The 16,956-nt window shown below is 36.4% G+C and overlaps 2 protein-coding genes across 2 annotated transcripts; one reads left to right on the top strand and one right to left on the bottom strand.

Moving 5' to 3' along the window:
- Positions 1 to 954: 954 nt before the first annotated feature.
- ankrd1b (ankyrin repeat domain 1b (cardiac muscle)) lies at positions 955 to 13,946 on the top strand. The gene is made up of 10 exons (XM_073827869.1): positions 955 to 1,335; positions 5,282 to 5,419; positions 11,352 to 11,501; positions 11,598 to 11,699; positions 11,773 to 11,880; positions 11,966 to 12,064; positions 13,124 to 13,222; positions 13,327 to 13,425; positions 13,505 to 13,603; positions 13,860 to 13,946. The coding sequence occupies exons 1-10, from the start codon at positions 955 to 957 to the stop codon at positions 13,944 to 13,946; spliced, it is 1,362 nt and encodes a 453-aa protein (XP_073683970.1).
- A 102-nt stretch (positions 13,947 to 14,048) lies between these two features.
- Positions 14,049 to 16,931, bottom strand: rpp30 (ribonuclease P/MRP 30 subunit). Its single transcript, XM_073828020.1, has 11 exons — positions 16,774 to 16,931; positions 16,333 to 16,388; positions 16,193 to 16,249; positions 16,047 to 16,112; positions 15,876 to 15,944; positions 15,656 to 15,745; positions 15,237 to 15,353; positions 15,126 to 15,155; positions 15,002 to 15,039; positions 14,832 to 14,911; positions 14,049 to 14,606 (listed from the first exon to the last, which is right to left on the bottom strand). The coding sequence occupies exons 1-11, from the start codon at positions 16,853 to 16,855 to the stop codon at positions 14,494 to 14,496; spliced, it is 798 nt and encodes a 265-aa protein (XP_073684121.1). The 5' UTR covers positions 16,856 to 16,931; the 3' UTR covers positions 14,049 to 14,493.
- Positions 16,932 to 16,956: the final 25 nt, after the last annotated feature.

Genomic DNA, 16,956 nt, shown 5'->3' with positions numbered 1-16,956 from the left:
AGTCCATTAATCATTAGCTTCAGTCATTGCATCAAAGGCATTCCAATTATTGCCAAAATTGCCTGATACTTCAAAGCACCATGTTTGGCAATGGAGATGGTGTTCTTCTGCTTATAAGCTCTGCTTTTTTTTTGCACCAGACATACTGCTGATCCATAGGTCCAAAAAGTTCCAATTTGGTCACATCAATCCATAAATTATTCTTCCAGAACTCCACAGGCCCAATTCGCAATTTTCTTTTCCCGGTGTCATGTGACTCCTGAGTGTTACAAGGTCTCAGGTGTGAATGGGGAGCAGGTGTGTTAAATGTGGTGTTATCGTTCTCACTCTCTCATACTGGTCACTGGAAGTTTAACATGGCACCTCATGGCAAAGAACTCTCTGAGGATCTGATAAAAAGAATTGTTGCTCTACATAAAGATGGCGTAGGCTATAGGAAGATTGCCAAGACCCTGAAACTGAGCTGCAGCACGGTGGCCAAGACCATATAGCGGTTTAACAGGACAGGTTCCACTCAGAAGAGGCCTCGCCATGGTCAAACCAAAGAAGTTGAGTGCACATGCTCAGCGTCATATCCAGAAGTTGTGCTTGGGAAATAGACATATGAGTGCTGCCAGCATTGCTGCAGAGGTTGAAGGGGTGGAGGAGTCAGCCTGTCAGTGCTCAGAGCATATGCCGCACACTGCATCAAATTGGTCTGCATGGCTGTCATCCCAGAAGGAAGCCTCTTCTACAGATGATGCACAAGAAAGCCCGCAAACAGTTTGCTGAAGACAAGCAGACTAAGAACATGGATTACTGGAACCATGTCCTGTGGTCTAATGACACCAAGATAAACTTATTTGGTTCAGATGGTGTCAAGCGTGTGTGGCGGCAACCAGGTGAGAAGTACAAAGACAAGTGTGTCTTGCCTACAGTCAAGCATGGTGGTAGGAGTGTCATGTCTGGGGCTGAATGAGTGCTGACGCCCCTGGGGAGCTACAGTTCATTGAGGGAACCATGAATGCCAACATGTACTGTGACATACTGAAGCAGAGCATGATCCCCTCCCTTCGGAGACTGGGCCGCAGGGCAGTGTTCCAACATGATAATGACCCCAAACACACCTCCAAGACGATCACTGCCTTGCTAAAGAAGCTAAGGGTAAAGATGATGGACTGGCCAAGCATGTCTCCAGACCTAAACCCTGTTGAGCATCAGTGGGGCATCCTCAAACGGAAGGTAGAGGAGCACAAGGTCTCTAACATCCACCAGCTCTGTGATGTTGTCATGGAAGAGTGGAAGAGGACTCCAGTAGCAACCTGTGAAGCTCTGGTGAACTCCATTCCCAAGAGGGTTAAGGCAGTGCTGGAAAATAATGGTGGCCAAACTAAATATTGACACTTTGGGCCCAATTTGGACATTTTCACTTAGGGGTGTATTCACTTTTGTGGCCAGCGGTTTAGACATTAATGTTGAGTTATTTTAATGGGGACAGCAAATTAACACTGTTATACAAGCTGTACACTCACTACTTTACATTGTAGCAAAGTGTCATTTCTTCAGTGTCGTTACATGAAAAGTTATAATAAAATATCTACAAAAATGTGAGGGGTGTACTCACTTTTGTGAGATACTGTACTTGGATCATCAAGAGCTGAGGTTGATTCAGTGATCAGATCTGAGCATTGCATGGTGCATTTAAGAAGTATTCACCCCAGCGCTGCAGGATATCATATTGGCTAGAGCATATTGAGCCACCTGCTCTAAGAATCTGGGTGGTGCCTTGAGTCCAGCCCTTTATCTTTCCTGTATGGTGCTTTTAAATTGTTCTGATGTGGCCCGTCCTCTGCCTCGTTAGCCATGGACTGGTAGTATACTTCACGATTGTGCTTTACCTTGGCCCTAACGACACTATGGAGGCATTTGTACTCTGCCTTGTCACCAGCTAAGCTGGCTCGAGCTTTTACACCAATTTTCTTCAAAGCTTCTTCTGATCAATATTTCTGATCACTAATAGCGGTGATCATTATTTGCTGGTGCCTCTGCACCACGAAAAACTCAAGATCTAACAATGCATAGTGGTCATGCCAGGATACGATCCTGTTCCTTCCTAGTGCGGCCATCGTTATATATTCATATAAATCTATAGATATCTCACCTTCGAAACCAGGACCCAGTTGCCATTATGCTTTCAAAGGAGCATAGAGAAAGAAGACGGCCTGAATTATCATTTGTAGTACCCACACCAAATGCTCCGACCACATCTTCATAGCCAGCAGTCCTTGGCCCTGGGTTCGCATTCATGTCACCAAGAATAAGCAATTTGTCGTGTTTTGGCAAAGACTGTATTGTGGAAGCCAGCTGGTCGAAGAAACTGTCCCTTCACTGTGGTGTCAGTGTCCTCTGTTAGGGCGTAGGCAACTATAAGTGAGAGATGTCCCCTCCGATAGTGAAGCCGTGCATACTGGAGTCATGGTGAGATTGGATGCCACATTGCCAGTGAGTCTCTTAGCGGTGGGCGCAGGACTAACGCCACCCACTTTGTGTGATCCATGCAACCAGAGAGCAGCATGGTAGCGTCGCTGACCATTCGCTGCTCATGGCCTGGCAGCCGTGCCTCGGTGGTACTAGCTGTGGCAAAATTGTACTTAGCAAACTCATTGACAAATGCCAACTGGTAACCCAGGCTATTCAGGGTGATGACATTCCAGGTTGCATGGCAGGTAACTGATTGCAAATCAACGGTCTTATGCCGATTGCAGTTGGCACCTGTGGTATCAGGGGCTCTAACCCTGGTGCTGTTTGTATCTGTCATGCCATGTCATGTCAAGTTGAGATCGGTAGCCCCTGGTTATTTCACCACCTTAAGGCGGGGACAATGGGAAGCGCAGTAGTGACAGTCTTGTCCCGGAAAATACGGTACGTGGGGCCTGCCACTGTATATCCACAGTTTCCATTCATTCACTGAATTGAGTACATCCACTAGCAGTGAGGAGGAGGCCGCTGCTGCCCAGCCTTCTTGCTGGCTTAATTAATGGTGGCTCAGACTCACCATCACATTGCCATCTATGTGGTTTTTTTAAGATGAAATTGGTTGAGCCGCAGAGCAGTTTCACCACACCGTCGTAGCGCTGCCGCTGTTTAGTCTGCGGCTGCTTATTTGAACGAGTGGTGCCCGCCTTATCTCTATATCTAGAGGCCGTCCCACTATCCGTCACCTGTGGACACGGGTAGTAGCAGTACAGCTCTGCCCTAACCTACCCACTTTTTGAACTTAACTACTTTACTAAGTATTAATTAGCAGTAATAAGGAGTATATTGAGGCAAAAGTCATAGTTAATAGTTAGTAAATAGTGAGAATTGGACCCAAATCTAAAGTGTGACCAGAATAATTGAATAAAATGTAGTTATCTATTATTTATTTCAAAGAAATAAAACAACCATTTCATGTCTATCCTTGTATCATTAACTTGTTGAGGTTGATATAGCATTTCGAAAGTAAATAGTAATAAGTAATTAAATACTTTTTGGAGAGAGTAATTTGTACAGTAATCTAATTACACTGTTGAATATGTAATTAGTAACTAATAATTAATTACTTTTTTAGAGTAACTTACCCAACACGTTCCCTCTTATGTATACTCCTGTGAAACAGGAAGCCGTGATCTTTTCATGTTCCTAATGCAAATATGAATGGGAATTTACTTTAGAGATATTTTATTGATAAGAATTTTTAGGGGTACCAATAATTTTGTGGTCACTGTGGCCAATATTTCATAATGTGATTTTCCCCCACTTTACTTGTTTTTTTTTTTTTTAAATTTGATTAAAGGTTAGATTTTTTTTTTTTTGAATAAAAGATCAAATGGATAAACATGCAGATTTATTTTCACACCCATCCTTGATGTGATACCTTTATTGATATGTACCAAGAGTACAAATAATATAAAGAAAATAGCATTTGTTTATTTGTGTTTATTGTGTTCATTGTGTCATGTTCTCAGATGTGTTGCCTACTCCTATCATTTTCTACTTTTTCAGATTAAAACATTTTTTAATATTAGTATTAGAACCGATACATAAGGTTGTGATTTATCTATAAATGTATTTGTTAAAAGGACTGGCCAAACAACTTGACACAGGATATTAGTGGACATTTAGTGCTTGAACTTAATGACTTACCAACTTTGGCAAGTTCCCATGAACCCAAAGACATACCCAAAGTGGATGTTGTAAAGTTCCCACAGTTGGTGGCCAACAAAAATATTTCACAAGAACTAGACAAGAAGCACTTAAAGGAGAAGTCCAGTGTGATTTTGACCTAAAGTGTATTGAATCATGATACCGAGTGTGAACGTACCTTGAATATCTCATCTCGGGTTGTGTCCTGCTGTCCGAAATCTGGGGTCAGTTAGCCGATGCTAACAACAGGTTGTCAATGAGAGTCAATAGGGCATCGAAGTAGCCATGTAAATAAATCACTGTTTTATGCCATTTACGAGGCACAAAGTAGCTCCACACTTCATTGGTAGACTTCCAAGGGCCCTGACATTTAAAACGAGACATTGAGAACTTTGAAAAAGCACCGGTAGTTTATTTACGAGAAGATTTATACAGACATTCCCCTTAGTAAAATCACCGGCCGCCGCCATCTTGAATTTAGTCACTATAAGTCGAGTGACGAGCCCTTGGAAGTCTACCAATGAAGTGTGGAGCTACTTTGTGCCTCGTAAATGGCATAAAACAGTGATTTATTTAAATGGCTACTTCGATGCCCTATTGACTCTCATTGACAACCTGTTGTTAGCATCGGCTAACTGACCCCAGATTTCGGACAGCAGGACACAAACCGAGATGAGATATTCAAGGTACGTTCACACTCGGTATCATGATTCAATACACTTTAGGTCAATATCACACCGGACTTCTCCTTTAACTTGAATACATAAAAAAAAAAAATAGATTCTGCTCACAATGCAGATTCAAATGTGAGAATGAATTCCTACAAATAAATTAACACAATTTTACAATTACTTACACAAAGAATAACTATTTAAACCTATGATGAACAGGATTTGCATGATGCAGTACCTAATAAAACAGGTGTAGCAAATCAGCTTCACTGAATAAATATATTTAATGCTAATATTACATATTGACTAATCAAATTGCAGGAACTGAAAAGTCAGAATTGATGAAAATATTCATGTAAATTAACAAGCAGTAAAAACAATTTAGTTATTAGCAATTTAAAAATTAGCATATGTTCTACTCTGCTTTCTGACTTACTTGTTGGCAGACTGATGTGGAGAAGGTTCAAATGTATTGGGTTCTGAATCCCTCTCAGTGGCTCAGCTCATTAGGAGGCATTCCACACATTCCAGTCCCACTGCTGTCTGCTCACTCAGCACCTCACATCAGTCACACTGATCGCACTGTGAAAATACAATTACAACCACCAAATAGAACAAATATGTATATGTGTTACATAAAATACAGAAAAGTTGGTATATACATGAAAAATCTACAGCATGTTACTATAGAAGAATTGCAAGGCACTTTCCATAAATAGGGTTCAAAAGAAGACCTGGAACATATAAATAAAGTGAATAATAAACTGAATAAACTAAATAAAGAAATGCTCTTTTGGTTGCATGCAAAATTTGGTCACAGCTAATGATGAATATCAATTCAATAGTCACGATTTTGATACTGTGGTATTATTTTATTGCTGGAAACAGTTGAGAAGGTCAAGGCCTCTAAAGTGGGACAGGCCAAAATGGAGACACACTTGGATATCAACAGGATATAACTAATTCGCAAATAAACATAATATGAATTACGATTAAACATTTAATATTTATTGTGTGAAAACACAATAAAACACAATATTTATGTAAACTGTTTCCCCCACAACAGTTTTGCTGCTAATAAGTTTTTCTTTTTTTCCCCAACGGTTTATGCATTTGTTTACAGTGTCAGTGTATGTGAAAATAAATATAGATTTTTTTTTTTTTTATTGTGCACATATCTGTAACTTAAATTATGCAAAAACAATTATGCAAAATGTGTGAAAATATGTTTTAACCGTATTTATGAATTAAGAACATATAAAATGTTACCTATGAAAGCAACCAATTCCAAAAATGACCATCATTTCACTCTGTTGTACATTATTATTAAACTTGTGAAAGTGTGACAAGTTTTTTTTTTTTTTTTAATTCACTTGTTTTAGTAAAGCACTGAAAATGCAAACAGTCCTAGGTGTTTAATACAGGCGGCTGACGACCTATTGCACTGCCAATTACTCAAATGCTCGACTTTTTTTTTTTTTTTTTTTGATTGATTGCATCAACACAGTAATATTTTCATATGATATTATCACTTGAAAGGTGTGATGAAAGGTTTGGAAACCTGCCTTGCATATCGCTTGTATAGCCCAAGTACATAAAAATGTGTCAGCACAAGGTTAAAATTTCATATTCCATATTAATATTGCTCACGGTATGCCGTACCAGAGCTGTGTGGTGACAAGTTCAACACACATGTGCCATTTAGTAGATAAATCAGTCACAGTACCACCTGACTGAAAACTCAAAGCATGAAGTACATGTGATACATACCTTCAGATTAGAGAAACACATAACACTGCAAGAGTGTTTAGTTTAAAATGTTTTTTCTTAAATCATGTTTAGGGATGTTTAGATATTTTTACAGACAAAAATACTGATTACATTTTTTAAAGCTGTAGATAATTTCAAGTGATCTCTTTCCTGAAAAAACTGTTTAAAGCGTTGCATGTGACTGTAAGACCTGAGGTCATTAAAGAGTAGGTACTAGGTTGTTACAAGCTCCAGAAATGGTTGATAGATATTCATGTGTTCAGTTACAGATCATCTTTTACAAGCATTTTCGTAACACTCTGAGAATGAGGACAGATAAAAACACAACATGGAAGCTTCACATATCAGATGTCCTACTGACCTATGGTCTAAATACATCAACAGAATATTACATAATGTACAAGTCTCACAATCTTGTTGAAACGATTCCCATATTAGTGTATTTGACCTGTTTTGAGAGATGCAATGCACTGTTTAAAATGCCATTTAAATAATTCTCTTATAATTTCTTACTGACCAAAGTGGAGGGGTATAGATTGGATTCCAGACCACATTTAATGCTACAGAAGGTTCACAACTATATTTTTGTTTGCAAATTCAAAAACTTCTATTCGATTTGATTTACAATTAAATGGTTTTTATTAATGTTTTCGTTATGTTTTTTTTTTTTTTTTTTTTTTAAATGTGATTATTAAATTATTAACCAGTTTTATAGCCTTTGGCCTTACTTGAACCCAACTGATGTCCACCATACTGAATGCCATCACACCAACATTATAATGTTTTAGGGTTGTCGATTTAATGTGTTAATCTAATTAATTAGTTAAGAATAAATAACAGGATTAAAATGTTTGAACGCAATAAACACACAAGCCCCAGACCTGCGTAGATTATCTTACAGTTGATTGTTGATGAACATGGATGCAACTCACTGTGTGATGTAGCCTATAAGGCAGTTATATGTCCTCAAAAGTCAAACAACTGAGCCAAAAATACCCCTGTATGAGTTTTTGTCTCATATTTATATCATATGATATAGTTAAGCAACATCACGCAAGTGCTGTTTTGGTCCTAAATAACTGTAACTGAATAACACAATTGACATGTTCATGGCCCAGAGAAGTAGTAAGGATATTGTTAAAATAGTCCATGTGACGTCAGTGGTTCAACCATAATTTTATAAAGCTACGAGAATACTTTTTGTGCACAAAGAAAACAAAAATACCAACTTTATTTAACATTTTTTTCTCTTCTGTGTCAGTCTTTGATGCTTGTTCATGCCAGCGTAGAACATCCATCTCTATTAGTTCATTATCTGTACAATCTGGTTCAAATAAGTAAGGCTGGGCAAAAAATTGCAAATATCCTCTCTATTGAAATCTTCAGACAAGTTTATGACAGAGGTTTGCTTTAGACTTTAACATTGTCCTTAATTTTGACGGACAGGGTCGTAAAAAATCTGTCATAATCTGTTAATACCCGTCATTTTAATTTTCATATTTTAATTATAACACATTGAATTGTTTTTGTTTTTTTTTTCTGTTCACGTTTAAATTTTTCATTACGAACCTACATGACGATATAGGCTTATGCATTTATTTTGAAGAGAACAGATGAGACAGCCTAACTTTTTATGTTCAACACCACACCCCGCAGTGACAGCGATTTTAATATTTTCTCATTTTTAGGACCAATATCGATTGAAAAATCCCATTCGATCTTTTGGTCTATGCTGTTTTCAGTTGATGAATGAACAGTACATAGTACGTTTCCCATCCAATAAACTGCAATAGATAAGGTTTTTTAGGACCAATTTCGATTGATCTCAAATTTCAAATTCTGTTGTACCAAACGCATAGCAAAAGATTTGTGACAGTTTCTTTTTTGTTCTGGATAAAGACTGTTTTATGTACAACATGTGTCTTCTTTTGCTTGTAAACAAGGCACAGTGCATCGCGGTTCTACGTCAGAATGCCAGCTCCTCCGTCAGCAGCACCACACGCAAGTGTTGTGGTACTCTCCTGAATGTGGATCAAAGACTGACATGTAAGAGAAGAAATTGTAAAGTCTACTTTTGTTTTCTTTGCACACAAAAAGTAATTTCATGGCTTCACAACTAAATGAACAACTGATGTAACATGAACTGTTTTATGGGCCTTAAACATATCAGTTGTGTTGCTGTCTATGAAGAGTCAGAAAGAATTTTAAAAAATCTATCTTAATTTCTGTTCCGAAGATTATTTCGGGGTGAACAATTAATTTAATTCCTAAGCAAATCAGCCAATTTCAATGAATTTCAATGATTTCTATTTCAATGAATAGAATGAATGACTCAATGACTTTTTCAATAAGAAATTTACTAATCCTAACCCTAACCTTTTTTGTAAAGTCTGTTTAATGCTTGTCTCATTTGTGACCCTGGACCACAAAACCAGTCATAAGGGTCTTTTTTATACATCATAAACAAGTTTCCATTGATGTATGGTTTGTCAGGAAAGGACAATATTTGGGCAAGATACAACTATTTGAAAATCTGGAATCTAAGGGTGCAAAAAAATCTAAATATTGAGAAAATCACTTTTAAATTTGTCCAAATGAAGCTTTTAGCAATGTAGTCAAAAGTCAAGAGTTTTGATATATTTACGTTAGGAAAATGACAGAATATCTTTGTGGAACATGATCTTTACTTAACATCCTAATGACTTTTGCATGAAAGAAAAATCGATAATTTTGACAAATACAGTGTATTTTTGGCTATTGCTACAAATATACCTGTGCTACTTAAGACTGGTTTTGTGGTGCAGGGTCACATTTAACACAACAATGGATTTAAATTATCTTTAAATTATAAAGTTGATGTGTGAATAATTTGCATTTAATTAGATTTAAAAAAAATATTTAACAGCTTGATAAGCCTAAATTTTATATACCCTTCCAGTTTATTTCTTGGTAGTTCTAATTAAAAACATATTAATGAGGAATAGTTCTAGTTTTGTGAGCCACTATGCAACATTGCAGATTCTTTACAAGTCTTGACTTCTTGAGTCTTCTTGATACTAGTGCACTCTGAAGTTTAAATAATGCAATTTATAATAAATTAATAAATAGGACATCCGAGTCCTTATGTTGCATTTTAGACTCCACTGGCAATATTTTCTCATCTTTGGCACTGATGCTACAAACGAAGATAAGACACCAGTCCTCAGTAGTCAACATACTGAAGTGGATCAAAAAAGTTAATCAAAGTTGTTCTAAGACAAGAACGAGTATTATTATTATTTTTTAGGACAGTTTTAATGAAAGGTTTAGATCCACTTCAAATGTTGACTACTGTACTCTGTCTAACACCAGTGTAACATTCAGCTTGTTAAAAGATGCTGTATGTAGCCCCCCACAGCTCTTAAGAAAGCTTTGAAAATTACACTCAATTAGACATGATACAATGCCACCAATAATAATTTTAACAGACAAATTCTTCACATCTTGACTGCATCATTTCATAGGTTTATAGGCCCTAGACATGTGGAAAACTAGTAAAATGGCAGCTGTCCTGCAAGACAACCACCCATGTGACTCATTACTCTAAGTGATTCATGGGCAGCTCAATTTAAAATAGTCACAGGGTGCTACAATTTTACCTGCTCTCGTAACAGAAGTAATGCAAGTAATGAAACCTAAGAAGAAAATAGGCTCATAAACGAAGACAACTCTTCTAATATATGAGACAGTCAACGCTGATTATGATGTTATGCCTCCATTTAACTTCATAAACATTTGCTGTCATCTTTGTGTGTGATGTGGAGTGGTGTTCTGTGTCTTTGGCTTTCTAGTCAGCTGTAAGTCATCCTTGGATAGACAAGGGACTCTATGGCGGCACATCAACTTTCCACCACAGGTTTATTTTCCATTCCTTCGAATGTTCCCAAAGGCATTTGACTTTTGAAAATGGTTGTTTTCTTCACTCTCAGCCCCCTTCAAAATGCATCTGACATCACAGTGAGAGAGGTGGGAGGAGTCAGCTAAACAACAGGAGCATGATCTCCTCCAACTGTCACCACATATATAAGTGATGCTTGGCTTGGATGCCTTAACTTTGACACAAGGAATTTTCAAGGAAAATCATGGGAATCCTACAGGACGATGAGCTGGTAGGAGCCTATATGTCTATTTCTTAATGTATATTTAAAAACAGTTAGCTTTTAGTGCATTATGCAGTTTAAATAGTTTCATTTGATGCTTTTGGTTCAGGATTTCAGTTTAATTTGGGTTTCTTGGATTTGTAGGTCCAGGGCTCCTGTTACCTTTTTAACAGATATTAACAGGCCTATTTATTATATTATTTGAAATATTTAAAGACAAAATCCCCTTCAAACTACTTGAACTGCTTGATAAATCTGAATAGAGATCTATATAGATTCTATACATTTGCCTATACTGAACTTTTGGTGTTAAAATAACCACTAGTGTTTGTAAAGGGATAGTTCGCCCGAAAATCTCATGTCATTCAAAACCTACATATGCTTTTCTTCTGTAGAACACAAAAGATATTTGGGGAAATACCTTTTTTTTTTTTTTGGATGATGATGATTATTTTATGAATTTGATCTTTTGTGTTCCACAGAAGAAAGTTAATCATACAGGTTTGGAATGACATAAGGGTGAGTAAATGAGGACAGAACTTTCATTCATCCTTTTAAGTGTTGATTTCTTTAATCTACAATTTGTTTTCATTTTGTGTTATTTCAGGTTACAGACATCACAAGTGAAAACAAAGTGCAGGACGACACTGTGGAACAGCATTCATCTAAAGAATGCAAAAGCTCTGTTGACCATCATCTGAAAACCTACAATAATCTTCATTGTGACAGTGAAGTCATTCACTGTCATGGTTTTAATGTAATATATAAGCTTGTTGAGCCTTTATTTGCACACCTTGGCAAGCATATGTGATCAGAAGTGTGTTTTCCTTATCATACTTGAATGATTTTGCAGATTGACAACAGCACAAATGACCTCCAGGAAATTATAGAAGAGAGTCAGAAGACAAAAAGAAGTACCCCAGTCTACAAAACACAGCCTGAAAAAGAGATAGTGGTAAGCATGCTTTAAAACAATAATCATTAATCAGAAATTTCAACCCTCAAGTAATCATCTCATTGTCTCACAGAATGATTTTGTTGACGAGGATGACTTCCTGAAGGCAGCGCTAGATAACAAATTGCCAATGATCAAAAGTTTCCTAGCCAGAGGTGCGGATTTAAATGCCTGTGATAATGTGAGTGTTTACCCAACATATTAAATAAAAGGCACCTGATGGCACTGAAGGACTTAAACACAACATATATATGTTTTTTTCCTAGTTCAACCGAACAGCTTTACACAGAGCTTGCTCACAAGGAAACGTGGAGATTGTGAAAACGCTGCTAGAGGCCGGTGCTTCAATTGAAAATAAAGACAAGGTATTGAGTAATGTTTACATAATTCTTAAGTATATGTTTGCATTTAGTTATTCTATGAATACAAACATTAAAGGTGCCATAGAATGCACTGACAATGTTTTAAATTGTTCTCTGATATCTACATAGAAGGTATATGGCATAGAAAAGGGCCAAAATTCTCCAGAAACGGTTTAACAGGTCCATTTACAACCCTAGGATTTGTCCCTAGAATGAAATGGTATGTTATTACCTTATTCGGAAGGTTCATGAATGTATAATGATGAGTTCTGCTCTGTTTGTCTGTCTGTCTCACAGAGCGGCGGTTATGTTAGGATTAGCCTATTTTTCAGTGGTCTTTTGCAAACACTAGATTTATATAAGGAGGAGGAAACAATGGTGTTTGAGACTCATGGTATGTCATGTCTATGTACAGAACTGTTATTATTCAACTATGCCAAGGTAAATAGATAGTTTTCCATTCTATGGCACCTTTAATACAGGGGTGCCCAACCCTGTTCCTGGAGATCTACCTTCCTGCAAAGTTCAGTTCCAACCCTGATCAAACATACCCGCCTGTAATTATCAAGTGCTTCTTCTAATTAGTTGGTTCAGTTGTGTTTAATCATGGTTGGAGCTGAACTCTGTCTGAAGGTAGATCTCCAGGAACAGGGTTGGGCACCCCTGCATTAATAACTGACAAGGAAAATATTTTAAACTTCACTTGGCAAGTTCTAATATAGAAATATATTATTTTATACCATTTTCATGAAAAGTCTAAAATTATATAACTTAATTCATTATATCATGTATTATAAAGTAATATAATTTATAAATGATTAATCTTGACATGTCATGGAGGTATCTCATTTCCTGTTTTTTTTTTTGTGCTGGGTGATTTTGTTTTGTTTTTATATTTTAACTAAATGGATTATAAAAAATAATAAAAGATTATACTAAAGTATTGTGTGTAAAGATAAAAAAGGAGCTGCATGCATTCCTCTGTAATTGATATTATGCAAATCAACAAATTCACAGAATAGATCTATGAATCATCTTACTCTTACGGTTGTGTTTAAATAGCTTCTAGCAACTGAAGTTCACTGGGCTTGTCGTGGTGGCAGTTTGCCTGTTCTAGAAGCACTACTTAATCAGGGGGCAAAATTGGATTCCAGAGACAAGGTAAAACTAGTTATTTGACAGCAAACCTTTTTTAATAATATAGCTGGTGTGGTCTCACATACTGTTTTTTTTTTTTTTTTTTTGGTCACACTTGACGTCCTCAGCTTCGCAGCACCCCCCTTCATGTAGCGGTCAGGACAGGTCACTACGAATGTGCTGAACATCTCATACACTGTGGCGCAGATGTCAATGCAAAAGACATAGTAAGAAATTTGCCAACACTGTCATTAATAAAAGTTAATTAACACTTTAATGGTCACTTTAAATGTCATTCTGCTTCAGGAGGGTGACACACCACTGCATGATGCAGTCAGACTGAATCGCTTCAAACTCATCCAGCTGCTTTTGTTGCACGGAGGTGACTTAAAACTCAAGAACTGTGTAAGTATTCTTGTAGATACTAATACAAGGTAATTTAATATGTAGGAAATCAATTATCATGGCTTAATGCCACTACATTTTACTGGGATGCTTATTTAAGCTGTGCACAGTGCCATCTTCTGGTACTTATGCAAGCGTATTATTTTTGCTAGTGTGGAAACAGCTCTCCAAAATAATTTAAGTAGCCAAGACATTTTTGTAAAGGCTTATGATCAATATTGCTTGGTTTTCATTACCGTTGCTTTGTCTTCTCCAGAAGGGAAAGTCACCAATAAACAGTGTTTGCGAGTGGCAGAATGGAGCTAAATCTATCTTTGACAACTTTAAGGAGGGTAAAAAGTAGAAGCAATACTTGAGCACCATGTCCGCTTTAAGCATTATAAACTCAAAAACCTGCATTTTTATATTGCCAAATTATAATTTGATATCTATGGAAGGTATTTTATTGAGCCATGCATGACATTATGCCTTTTTAAAAGGAAAGGTGTGAAACTGAGGCACAGTACTTTAACTTTTTTATTAAAGCATAGATAAAGCAGAAAGGAATGAGAGACTGAGCTTCCTCTTCACATGGAAATGCATTGCCTAAAATTGCTCTTTTGTTAAATTAAGTCTAAGCATGATTGATGGAGTTTTTTTGATATTCTAAATGGTAATTTATTACATAATGCACTTAATGTGAAATGAGCAATTTTGTACTAGTTTAATTTATCTGTAAATTTTGTTTGCAATTCTTTTAAAGCTTGACTAAATAAAATTCATTTTTGAAAGATCTGTATCATCTTTCAATTTAAAGTGGATTGCAAGATTTTGAAGAAAAAAGAAATATTATTCTTCATTAAAACAAACAAACAAACAAAAAATAATATACACAAATGCTGGAATACTGACTATGCTAAATCAGTTTTTGACTTTTTAGATACTGGAGTTTCTTCTTCTTGCTTCTGGGGAGTTATTGGTTTCTTCATGGTGTAAACAACACCAGACGCAGTGGCTCTCGTCTCTGTTGAAAATCAGAATCATGAAAATTACCAATGAACATTGATATAACATTTTACATCTAATATCAAAGAAACTGAAAGATCAATACCACCTCTCTCATGCCCATCATATAAATGCATACTCAGCAAATCAACTAAGCAATCTAATGGCAAACAAAACCACTTGGCATAGATTTATGCCTGCACTAGAGAAATGGGAAATAGTTTTTCTCTTTCCAGTCATTTACCTCCATGAAGCAAGACAGATCGACAGTTAATAGAAACGGCGGCTTTGGCATCTCCATCAGACAGGCCGAAAACAAGCCCTCTGAAATCTCAATGAAGGAACATATCAACACAGATACAGTGCCTTTTAGAAGTACAATGCCATATTTATAGACAAATTAAAAAAGGATACAAATTTGCAATGTCATATGGGCCCCTCAACTCAAGAGGCTAAGAAAAAGAAGAAAAGACAACAATGTTACACTTGTCATACAATTCAATAACACAAAATGATACATTAGTTTACAAAAACTTACCTTTTCTGCTCCACTGGACACTATGATATTCTGTGAGAAAAAAATAAATGTAATTTCAGAATCAGCTTAAGACATTTTAAGGGTGTTTATGTGTAAAAAGGGATGACATACTTTTCCTTTACAAATTTCAATGAGGTTGATGGCATTGGAAATGGTGTATCTCCTCATAGTGTTGTCTCTGATGGCTGCCGCATAACAGGTCTCAAAGACAACCCCCCTGTCAATAGCCTGAAGTGACCAACAATAAAAGAGTAATCATACATGGTGATATTTAAATATATAATAAAAAGTGTAAAAGACTGGTGCTGTCAAGTTTTGAAAATAGTGCAAAAGCACAATGGATATCATAAAAGTGGTCCATCCAACTCATCCTTATGCAAGTTCATTAATTTTACTTTTGGTGTGGAACATTGCTTTAGGACCTCATATTCACAACGTTGTATTTTATTACAGAGCTCTATAAAAGTCTCAATGCCGCTTAATATCATCTGGTTTGCCGGCAGGTATGGATATAAAATACTATAACTCACCCCATTAACTGGAGCTCTTTTAAAAAGGAAGGGCTGTTTTTCAGCAACTGCAATGCATATAATGTCCACATCAAATGTCATGCAGGCTGCCTGACACAGACAAGGAAAAACATAAAGAAAAGTTTATATCACAGCTGATGGTTGTCATCTGAAATTTAAAGAAAATAATATTACTAATTGGAAAATATTTAGGCTAATTCAGAATTGCAATTTCCCTTACATGAAAGAGTTTTTCTGTTTTGGGATACACCGCCACAAGGTCGAAGCATTTGTATTCATTGGTTGGTCTCTGAAGAGAACAACACAACAAATTTCATCATATAAATAAAATGGTAGAATGGTAAATGACAGAAATGTCTTATAATTTCTTCATTACAAATTTGCAACTTACAAAATGAGATGCATCAGAGGCTATGATGGTCAAACGATTCAGTACTTTGATGGGAGACGATTTGCCCTATGAAAAGAAAACAGATAATATTCATTAACAGTATCTATCATTGATACTTTGTTCTGGAAACATTAAAAGTAATTTACCTGTACTACTGGGAATTTATCAAATATGTCTGACACACTCTGTGGCTTTGGAATTTCCTGTAATACAAGAAAATAAGAAAAAAATTATTACATAAACTTATTTTAAATGTACAGGTTAGTCTTACTAGTTCATATCATACCTGTTTCTTCTTTAGTGGTTCAACCACATAGTTTATTGCGACTGTTGAGTAGCCAACTGAAATATAAAGAGTTTATAACTGAATTAATTGTTTCTCCATAGTACATCAGATCTATGCATTTATTTTGCTTCTAGTTGATCTAATTCGGACCAATGCATGAGCTAGTAGACCTGGAACGACCAACTGGTAGTTGGTTTGTTGCTAGTGCAAGAGAAGCCTACCAGCTCACACAAACTAACAGCCAGCTAATTTCATCTTAGACAAGTTAGAAGAGCCCAACCACTACAGAACTACCTGATTTCCAATCAAGTTAACTTGCTTAATCAAAATGAATTATTAATGAACATCTTATAAATAATTACTCAAGTACTGTAGATGTATCAGCCTAATGATGTTACCATAATTTCAGTGAATATAACTATTAAAGTTACTGCTACTTACGGTGAGCAGCTGTCTCTATGACGCTTTTGAGTCTGTCCTTATCATTACTGCTGATGATGTTTAAATCCATAAACACAGACATTTTTCTTCTAGCGCAAATGTATAGAACGTTTACTTTTTATTAGAGAAATAAGTGAGAGCCACACGCACACTCCACGCTGAAGCGTGACCCAGAAGCATAGA

This window comes from Garra rufa, chromosome 22 (genome assembly GCF_049309525.1).
Source record: "Garra rufa chromosome 22, GarRuf1.0, whole genome shotgun sequence".
NCBI classification, from domain to species: Eukaryota; Metazoa; Chordata; class Actinopteri; order Cypriniformes; family Cyprinidae; genus Garra; species Garra rufa.
Note: the sequence above shows the minus strand (reverse complement) of the source record. Positions and strands in the feature narration are given on the sequence as shown.